This window comes from Xiphias gladius, chromosome 8 (assembly GCF_016859285.1).
Source record: "Xiphias gladius isolate SHS-SW01 ecotype Sanya breed wild chromosome 8, ASM1685928v1, whole genome shotgun sequence".
Classification (NCBI taxonomy): Eukaryota; Metazoa; Chordata; class Actinopteri; order Istiophoriformes; family Xiphiidae; genus Xiphias; species Xiphias gladius.
The window spans coordinates 10,198,868-10,209,988 of NC_053407.1; the positions used below are offsets into that span (position 1 = coordinate 10,198,868).

The 11,121-nt window shown below is 43.2% G+C and overlaps 1 protein-coding gene across 1 annotated transcript in view; it reads right to left on the minus strand.

The window, feature by feature from the left end:
- The window catches only part of hipk2 (homeodomain interacting protein kinase 2), a 69,378-nt gene extending 59,996 nt beyond the window's left edge, over window positions 1-9,382 (minus strand). The window contains exon 1 of the mRNA XM_040132406.1: window positions 9,055-9,382. Coding sequence (XP_039988340.1) covers window positions 9,055-9,073 — 19 coding nt within the window. The 5' untranslated portion in view covers window positions 9,074-9,382. The remainder of the gene's footprint in view (window positions 1-9,054) is intronic.
- Between the last annotated feature and the right edge of the window lie 1,739 nt (window positions 9,383-11,121).

Sequence of the window (11,121 nt, forward strand, 5' to 3'; positions counted from 1 at the left end):
CTATCTGTGCTTTGCAGGACTTGTATTAAGCTCCACCCCTTCAAAACCCAGCAATGAACCCCGACAACGGAGGAACCAGTCGAACCTGACCAGACAACTAGGGACCAGTCTCACACAGGCAGGGCCATCACTTCCTGTATTTCCAAAACAAGTTGGGACATACAAGCCAGTCAGTGTGTTTGAAAATTATGAGTGCTGATGCTGGCTCACAGACAGCAGACAGAGGAAGAAACGGGCAATTTCTATTTTCTATCTCACATCATAGCAGTTCATAACCCCCACATGTGGCTGGCCCTCTGCTCCCATCTCCCCCACTGTACTCCACCTATCTATTTTCTCCATCAAATACAAGCTGGGGGTGCACAAGCCTCCCCAGGCGACAAGAGTGTGTGATATTTCAGTGGGGTGTGTGAAGCTGCGGCTTTGGGCCTATTAGGGACATAGATCATGCTAATTTTAACTACAGATGCCTCTTTCTCCCTCTAAAATGCCTCAACATACACTCCTGCCTTCATACTGCAGGTGACTCATATGCATGTTTAATAAATTGTTTTAATCGCTTAATCTACCTAATCTACCTCTTCTTCTTTTTAACCCTCTCTCCAATTGTAGCTTCTCTCATTCGGTCCGCCTTCTCTTTGACAAAGTGAGGACGCCACGCTATATATTGAAACAGCTTTTAAAAGATTATAGGACACACACAAACATGTGCTCACATACAAATTTAGCAAGGCATATGTATCCTTAATCCAACTGACAGTGTGTCGTAAACATGGCTGTTGAATCCTTCTGGCCACAGAGCCAAGGTAATAAATATGGCTAGCCAACTCAGCCCTCTGCATCTGATTCAGGGTGAAAATCATGGCTTTCACCGATTATATTTACAGTGTCCTCACAGTCACAAATAGCAGCCAAAACCAGGCAGGAAATGGCTATTCTGACCATTTAACACCCACATACTGAAAGTCTGTGTATGGGAAGTACACATTTGAACTGGCTTGCACAAAAGGTAAACACGTTCAAAAGGAGAATAAGTGTTGTTGGTTTTACAATTATACACACTATGGCAAACTTTGTTTAGCAAACTGTATGAAACAAGATCCATTTACTTTAAGAATTTGCCAGTTAGGTTCTGTTCCTGTGGTTATGTTTCTAAACTCCCAGTTTAGTAGTAGCTGAGATTGCTTTTCACAGATGGAAAAGATGAGCTGTGGGAAGTCAGTAAATAATATTCATTAAACTGTAAGATGCTTTACTGGGAATATAGGTAGAAATGCTAGTAGTCTCTTAGCATATCTAAGGTATTTTTGTGTCTAGGCTATTAAAATGTTGGGATCTGAATGAGTTCAATGAGATGTATGCCACTTACTTCCATGTTTATGCCCAAATGTCTTTAAGTTGAATGCTTATGAGTGCAGGACTCACACGCTGTCTCTGTCTCACGCAAGCCTAACGAAGTAAAAACAACTGGCCTGGTCTGGACCGCTCTGGAGCAGTTAGGGAAAGAGAACAGATCCTCATAGCTAAAGGTCAACTTTTGGCCTTTTTCTGGGCCGGCGTCTCTAAAACTGATGGAGCGGTGGGAGAATGTTCGCGTGTGATAGCAGCTACTGGGCTCTGTCAGGGAAGCTGAGGAGACGGGCGCCCCGCTGGACAGCACTGACTCCCAGATGTAAGAGAGTGGAGACGAGGGGTCCTTTACCCGTGAGGCGTGGGCTGGCCATGATGTGCCTGAAGCTTTGAAGTGAGGAGCTGATCTAAAAGGTGTGCAGTCTGATTTTTATGCTGCAACACACTTTGGCCCTGAAATATAAACAGGTAGCACTGTTACTTTTCCTAAATTCTGTTCAGTAAGTTTACCATGAATGCATGCTTAAACTTCATAGTAACAGAAGCTTATCAGGGACATTTCCAGCAATAGAAGTCCCTATTACATTCTGTTTTTTAGCACACAAGTTCTTCAAAGCTCAGCATACAGCCCATGGCTCTACTATAAATCTACTAAAATAAGATGGCTGAAAAAGCACGTTATTCGATCTTTAAGAATAAAATAATGGTAATAGCAAACTTAACATACACATCTTCAAACCTTTCTGAAGATCCTAAATATTACAGTTTTTCGATAAAAGGATCACAGCGCCATTAAGCAACCAAAATCAATCACTTTTGCTGCAGCTGAATGTACTAAATGTCTTCAGAGATGTGCACGCAGCAGTATTGCAGCTGTGAGGAAATATTTCTTAAAGTTGGGACATTCAGCATTTTCTCATATCTGTACTGGAGCGTTATTAGAGGAGCCAGTGGATTATCTAATTGAATCAATTACTTTTTAACATCTCTCCCTCTCATTATAACTTATCCCTTAAAAGCTCAGAAAAGCTTGCTTTTCAGACTTCACCATTAACGAAGAAATCATCTTCTCCACATATGTGAATATTAAATAGATACAGAGACCATTTTACTACATTTCTTGACTATAATTTTTTTAAACCTCTGAGAGATTCCTATCACCTCTACTTCTATCACCACACGGCGTCACTTCCACCTCCTGCTCCTTTTGATCTTTAACTTTGGCGTTTACTGAGACTGATTTTTCCTTGGAAATACAGGGTTTCTACAAGAATCCCGAGTCTGAAGCAAATTAAGAAAAAAATAAATCACTGGAGGGGGAGGGGCGACTTTCTGTAACAGTGACAGTAACATTTTATTTCCGTTTCTGGCTAGTAAGAGGATGTGTCATCGCAACTGCTTTCGTGGTAATAGAATAATGGGAAACACACAGCATGTAGAAAAAGATAATAAAAAATTGAAATTGATGATGAGAGGTGGACTGTATGTGAGAAAGAATATGAGGGCAACTATTGCACAAAAAAACGGATGGAGGAAAAGGAAGGACTAAAGCTGCTCATTTCCATGCCTGTTGACTCTTTTGACAACCCCAGTCCTTGTCTATTGCTGCCTCCTTTCTCTGTTCTGTGCCTTTTGCCTCCTGGCTCTGGACAGAAATATGCTTGAGCGCTCATCTGAGCTTTGAAGTCCTTGGTTATCAGCCAAGCGTAGAGCTGTACCTGCAGCCATCTGTGAAGGGGCCACCAGCAGCCGCCCAACGCTCCACCTCCCTTCCATGACCGAGAGGGGCCGGTGCCAGGAGTGGTGATGAGGCTGGCAGCGGCACTTAGACCAACCTCAGTGGCCTGATCTTACCGTGTAATTCAGTCCTTCTCTTCTCATTTTAATTTCTGTCTGTAAACAATCCCCCTTTCCCTCCTACCCTGTTTTCCCTCAGAAGAGGAAGGAAAATGTGGCGGGTTATGAAGGGCTTGATTAAAAACTTCAAACCATTTTTCACTCTGCGTTTCATGTAAAATGAAGAGACGGTTAGAATGTTTAGTATCAATAAAGTGACTGTGAGTGTGGTAGTTGCCCTCACCATCCAGCTGTAGTACCTTACATCATCTGTTGTCTTTGCATCACATTCAAAGCTTTGTTCAACTTTTTTATGAGCTTCGTGCGTGCATGTGCAATTTGACGTGTCAAGTTGAAAGGCCAAATGAGCCAGTGATAAATACGGCCAGCACCGCCAGCTCTCTTCTAGAGAGTGCGATGTCAAATGGACGGGAATGACAGGGACATTATCACAAACAATAGGATTAAGACCTGGGACAATGTGCACCAAAAACAAGCCGGTGGTTTGGTTTTGGGGGGTTAGTGATGGGACAAGGCAATAAGACAAGCCAGGGGGGACTGAGGGAAGCGGGAAGCAATGGGGGAGTCTGAGAGGGTTTGGGTGGGGGTCATGATTAGGGAGAACAAAAAAGCTACAGTAGCCAGACATCTTCTCAAACCAGCCTCAAATTACACAGATACACACACACACACACACACACAGAGACACACACACACACACACACACACACACACACACACACACACACATACACCACATACACGGGGGCTTCCAATCTGGCCATCAGGCTGTTGCTGAAGTGTCACATGGGCACCATGTGCGCTGGCCAATGGCCTCTCGGCTTATCAACAAACAGAACAGGATGGAGGGACAGATAAGAGATATATGTGGGGGTGGGGCGGGGAGCGCGGGGAGGGTGGGGGTGGGAATTGGTGGGGGTCATTGGCGGATGATGAGAGATTGCAAAGTGAGCGTGCAATTTATAGCATGCAAGCAAAATGCAGATTATGCTCACGCTGCACTGTGCAATATTATTCACATATTTTAAAAAAAAACATGATTTGACACCCCGAGCATATAAAGTGGCCTTTATGCTCTAGGAGTCCCTGTGTAATTATTGCTTAGCGGGCCCAAATTAACAAAAGGCCTTATTCACTCTGTGCTGTACTGAGAAACAGTAAAATGTGAACCTTTGTTTGAACTTTGGCTCTCACAGCAGATCAAAGCAATGGATGTGTCATAAGGTTGAGAGATTCTCGGCATCATACTTTTTAACAGATGCTACTTCTCATCCTCGCTGTATAGCGGTAACCACATCACTTTTAGCAAGAGGAGGTTATTTAAAACTAAGAGGGATATTCGTGTATGCTTTTTTCTCTCATGCTGAGGCTCAGATACAAGGAGGTGAACTTTTTCTCTTTTTTAGGTGATATGCCACCCCACTCAGAACCAGAAAAATTGTTTCCAAAGTGCTACAAATCCATTTAGAAAACAAATTACATATTCAGTATTCAAATCATTAAAATATTATAGATTGAGTGTGTCCAGAGTGTTCATTCCAGCAATCAAGGGTTTGATATGCTTTGTGCCATCACATAAGAGCCTGTTTAAAGTTTGAATGGACGTATCTCATTTTTGCATACTATGCTAAATACCGCTATGCTAAACTCCAACTAAAGCCTTCCTTACAGAGCCTGGAGTCGTTACACTGCTAGTCAGAGCCAGAGGCAGCTGTTCCACACAAGCTGACACCATACACAGTGTGAAACAGCAGTGCAGGGGGGGAAAAGAGCCTTCACACATGCATGACAACCAACACGGAAATGCCTTGTGTAAGCAGTCGACAGGGTTGAGGCTCCATCCCAGCCAGCCTCCCTTTTCCCCTTCGATAAAAACTAACTATTGTCAGCAACTGATGTGGTCTCCCGCTTCAAGGACCTCAGAGCCTGGCTTTCAGAGTTGTTTCCGAGAGAGGTCTGAAACATATGGCAGAACCACTAAAACAGGAGTCTCAGTGACTGAAGAGAAAATGAGAACTGTAAAATCCTCTTGCATCTCAATTGAATTTCCTCCACGCAAAATAAACTAAACAAAAAAAAAACAAAAACAAACAAACAACCAAAAAGGAGCCAGAAGAATGATGTCCTGGAATACTGGAGGCAGTATTACTCCAGAGAAATTTTCTGAAAAGAGTATATGAAAAGTTGAGCCTGCTGGAATAGCCACAAGTATTCTGCTTGTATTCAAGGCTGGGCCTCCTGTGTCAGACTGGCCTCTACTAACCTGTCATTTCAGTTCAGGCTGACGCCCCCCCCCCCCATCTGTTTCCAAAACCCTCAGATCACACCTGTGAACTATTTCAGCACATCAGAGAGCTCACATATTCCCCTGTCTTCAATGGAGAGCTACACATACACACACCTCATCTCACATAAAACTCACATTCTAGCTCCCTCCAAAGCCCCAGCTTCTTCTGCTAAATGCTTCAACAAATCAATAGCACAAAGAATCACCCAACACTGGATTTCGCTTTCTTTTCAGATAGGAAGCTTTGAATAATGCAAAAGCGATACTTCTAGACAGAGCCTATCCATTTTCATAACTTTTTCTATGCAAACGGCCTTCCTTACAAGTCATAAGGTGATACATCAGGTCAACACACAGATGAAAACGGACACTGAGTGAAAGTGGAAAAACAAGAAATAAACATTCAAAATGGCACCTACAAGGATTTGTGGAGTGATGACTGTTCTTTAATGTGAGCTATTTAACTATCAGCCCATCTCTTACCAACTGTTTAGCTATCCTCCCTCCCCAGGCCTTTCTCTTTCACCACTGTGGACAGTGAAAAGCTAAATGCACTTCCCTGCTTGTCATAACAGTCAGGAAGAGAGACCCTCCTCAGTTCCCCTGACTCTGCCACGGGGTGTGGCCCTGCCAGGGCCCCCAAAGGCCCCCAGGGTTCTTCCTGCAATTCTAATCAAAGTTTAAAAAGCTGCAACCTTGGACTCTAAGCCTGGGTCGTGGCCTGTGAGGAAGATATCAATCAAGCAGCTCCAAACAAGCGTGAGGGGAAGAGGGAGGGAGACAAGGAGAGTTGAGGGCAGTTTCTGAGAAGGTCTCGCTCTCTCTGTCCGCCTGTCTTTTCCTTGGCCCTCAGAGGAGTAACTTCTCCTCAACAAGGACAGGGTGCATTCCCCATACCTGGAAACCACATGGTAATTCAAAGTCCCATTAACTCATAATGGCCATGTGGATGGATAAAACATTAATCTGCCTGTGATGCTGCAGCGCCTGTCACCACCACCATCATCACCCTCATTCTTATCGTCATCAGCTTCTGAGTCATACTCTGTCCCTTTTTCCAGGCAGGAATGAATGAATCCTCTCTGGAATAGTACTGGTTGACCTGTGGAGGGGCCGATCTACAAATGAAGTTGCCTTCCTTCCAATTTCCGCAACTGTCTATTCCTTCTCGAGGGCCTGTCCTAAAAATGGGTGAGGGCACGTGTGTAGGGGCTCATGAACACATAGACACATATGCACATGCATGCATGAGCACACCACAACACCCATATCTAGCCGAGCAAGAGGGCAGGCAGGCAGGGTTTGCCGGTGTCTGAATATTAGCTTTTCCACAGCTGGGGGCTGCTAGACCTGCTCCGTTCATCAGACATCCATCAAGGTGTCAGTTTGGGTTATGAGACCTGGCTCCCAGGGTGATCAGACTGCTGCCCTGCCTGGCAGCAGGCCTGCCTTGTGGACTTCTGTCTGGGCCAAGAAGAACCGAAGGCAAACACGAAAGAGAGAGAGAGAAGAAGAAAAAAGGCAGAACCAACAGGAAAATGACACAAATTGACAGATGTCCTGATGATCTCAATGGTTAAACAAATCATTACAAATAAATGAATATGAATGTGAAATCAAGTTCTTCAGCAAAAAAAGACACATCTGCTGTAAACTATCAAAGGAAGTAGTTAATCATATAGATTTAAGTTATTAGTTGCCCCGTAGCCATGGGTGAGTAATTACCATAATAGCTGGTCTCATTCTACGTGAAGGGCCCCCCCAGACCTATTTTCCACCGGAGACGTTGGTCATTTCCATGACTGCTCTACATAACAGCCCCCTCTAACACTGGGGAGGACAAGCAAAGTAATTAATTCCCCCTGCCGCCTCTTTCTCTTCCCTTCTCCTCCTCTCTGTGGTGAAGGGGAAAAGCCAGGGAATGTAATTTAAACTAATTACCTTTTGCATAGGAGTTTCATTTCAACTTTCTTTTTCATGTTGAAATGCCAAAGTCCTGAGCTCTGCCTCTAAGCTTCAACACCCTTAATGAAAAGTCACTACAATATCCCTACAGGGACATAACAGCACTTAGTGAAGAGTTTGTTGCCACCTTATTGTACTTTATAATACTGTAACATCTTTAGTGGGCTATTATATTAGCTTAATATTCCTATTAGGACCCCCTTTTGCAGTTGATATTTCTATAATGTCACTTTAAAATGTGTTAAAAGCATTATCTTTCTTGATGGTCATTTTGAATGGAAAAGAAAGGGTTCCCTGTAATACCAGCAGAGGGACTATAGAGTAGAAAAGAATTTATTAAACATTAGGCTGCTAAAAAAACAACAACAACACAATACTGGAAACATCAAGGGTCATCATTTGCTTTGTGCTACCTTTCAGTTTGCATAAGCTTCTAATCAGCATGTAAACCTCTGTTTACTCTATAAATGCTGTTATAGGTTATCTGTCCTATTGTATGTCAAAAGAGCATCTCCACAGGCTACAGTACTTCTGAATTATACATTACTTCAGCTGAATGAAACCAAAATATAACGTAAGATTTCAGGCGGTGTATCATACATAATGTCCCTGTTATATTGCACTATTTAACCTACTGGTATTATTTGTGTAGTTGCACTCGGACCATTCACAGACCTCGATCATGCACGGATTATAATGGGCCGCTTGTGTTGTTTCACTAAATGTCAAACAACACAAGCGGCCAGGACCATGCAAAGCAAACATATTGTCGGTGTGTGAATGGTTCTCTTGGAATTAAAAAACAAAAAAACAAAAACAAAAACACCTCCATGACATCAAATAATGTGGAGAAGCATGCGGGTTAGCATTCTCTCAATTGGATTAGTCACAGCCACAATGCTGCAGCGGCGGTGAATGTGATGTATTTAAGCGTGCCTTTCGTTTCCGGATACAAAATAAAATAAAATAAAATAAAACACGGGACCCAATGCACCCAGGCAGTAGAACAGCTGAAGTCAGTCCCGTTGTAGACTGATGTGAAATAACCGGAGAGAGAGGAATGAGAGCGAATAGAGCCGAGAGTCGACCGATCGGTCTCCGACCCTCTTTCATTCCCTCTCCTTCCTCAAGCAGAGCTGTAATTTCTGGCAGGAGCAAGCGTGAGCCCAGAATCACAACATTTCCAGGCGCCCGTGCACACGAAGACCGCCGTGTCTTGCACACAAGCCCGTCTTTGACCTTACTGAGGAGGTTTTGGGAGTCTTATCGGCGCTATTTTAAGGGACATAGGCTCGGACTGGCACCACAATCTCACTGAGCATTTGGGCTACTGATATTCCTCAACTGTGACCGAGAGCACTGACGCACAAAGCTGCAGGGGGGTTTGACAGCCTGCTCGGGGTAGATTTAGGAAACATAATGTTAATATATGCCGTAGGATTCTGGCAGAAAGAGGAGAGGGCGCAACGCATCTCTGCCCTCCATATCAGCCGCAATTCAATTGTAGCACAATTGACACAGCAGGCTCAGTGACTGAGCCCCGCACAGAGGGGGAGAAAAAAAAAAAAAAAAGCATATTTTCAAAACCATCTTACCTTCGTATACAGGGGCCATCGGTGCAAGGATTTCTGTTATACATGGCAAAAAATAAAGCGAGATTTCTGTTCAAAACTCAATAAAAATCTGCCATCTTGAAACACTGATGAGAGAGTCGCCGTGGTCTCCTGCATTACTGGCCCAGTTCATTAGTGAGGAAAATGCTCATAATTCATATCCAGGCGGCTTCAAACGTAGGGTCCGATGCCGGCGGAGCGACGGAGGCGAGGCCGTGCAATTCAGATCCCACCGGCGGCGTTTTCCCGGAGGCTCAAGTGATGAGCCACGATGACAGGTTTTACTTCAGCTATTGTGCGACATGTCTGTGGAGTGTGGAGTCTCTGCAAAAGTTGCAGTGGTCAGAGCGCAGCGAGTTTGGTGTAAAGTGAGGGAGTCGAGTGACGATCGAGTCGATGGAGGCGACGGGAAGATGCACCACTCCGGAGCCAAAACAAACACCACAGGTCTGGAAGAACACGAATAATAAACGTCATTATCGTTATCAACGTTGTGCATACAAAATAAAATAAAAAAAATAAAAATAAAAGAACTAGGATTAAACAGAAAGAAAGAAAGAAAAAAAGGAAGATCATCAATCATACTACTACTGTTACCAGGCAAGCCAATTTATATGTATAGTACCTCTCAGATACAGAGTAGGTTCCCAAGCGTTACATAAGGCGAATAAATAAAGCATTGCAGCAACATTTAAAATACAATAAAAATTAAAATAAAAGATTTAAATGGAATACAATTAGAATTATAAGGATAAATAAAGAAAAAAAATGAAAAATAAAATATTAATCGTTGGTTAAGTTATTCATCTATTTTTGGAGGTAGGTAATCATTCCTCATTTCCTCCCTCTTTTTTGAATATGGAATAGATTTTACTGTGTTAAAAAAAAATATTGTATATATTTTCTTATATCCTGAAAGTGTACACTAAGATAACTGGGGGGAAAAAACATTTTGATGTAATATAAAGCTACGTACGCTAATGCATTAATAAAACCTGTGATTTATGAATATATAACACCATCGACAACAACAACAGTAACGATAGTTTAGAAAAAATGCATAGGCTTCAACAGTCAGGCTTGTTTGTGACAGCAGAATTACGCCAAACCGTCTAACAGTCTCATGGAGAAACGGCCTAATAAAATATGATAATTAATGCTACCTGGTGTAATTAGTCGGACATGATGTGACTCGAGGCGCTGCCACACTGCCGTTAAACAGCTGTGCACATTGCTCACAGCCGTGCCAAGTGAATCTGGGTCGGACGACTCTGCGTGCGTTTGGTCATGCCTGAGTGAAGCTGAAGCGCTCCGACTGTAGGCTATGTAGTATGACGACACGAGATTTGCACAGAACGAACTGGAGCGGAATCGGATTACATAGGCTCACACAAATGTGAATAATCTGTCATTTACCAGCGACCCCAAAATGCACTCACGGCAGTGTGCGTACCAACCTCTAAATTAAACATGTCGATTTAGACATGCGGGCGTCCGTTAATACAGCAGTGCATTGGAGCAGAGCAATTTCAGCCTAAAGGCTGCCGAAGTACAGCAATATGAAAATAAATTTGAAAGCAATGCCGGGCTCTAGCTATAGAAGTATTTTGTTCTCTCTGCTGAAGAAAGAAAAAAAAAGTCGTATAAAAAAACGTATATTTCTTCACAAAGCTGTACTGTCTCTGGAAAAAAACAAAACAAAACAAAAACAGTGATGATCTATCTTCAGCAGATACTGTGCATTTTCTATGCCATGCAGCTCCGCAGAGTTATGCAATTACTCATTCAGTTCAACTATGTCACACGGCCTGCAGCCCGCGCACACATACACACATCGTATAGAGCTGACCACTGCACATCTGTGATGTAATGATGCAACTGCAGGACGGGCACGAAATTAGGTCTGAGAGGCCCGCAGGGCGGGCTGACTTATATTTGTTTAGCATTAAAACGCCAAGTGATGCAGTTCTCCAATCTGTAGTGCATTGTTTAGTCATGCTACTTCCTCAACGAAAAACACTAGAATGTCCCTAAAGGGACTTACTGTAT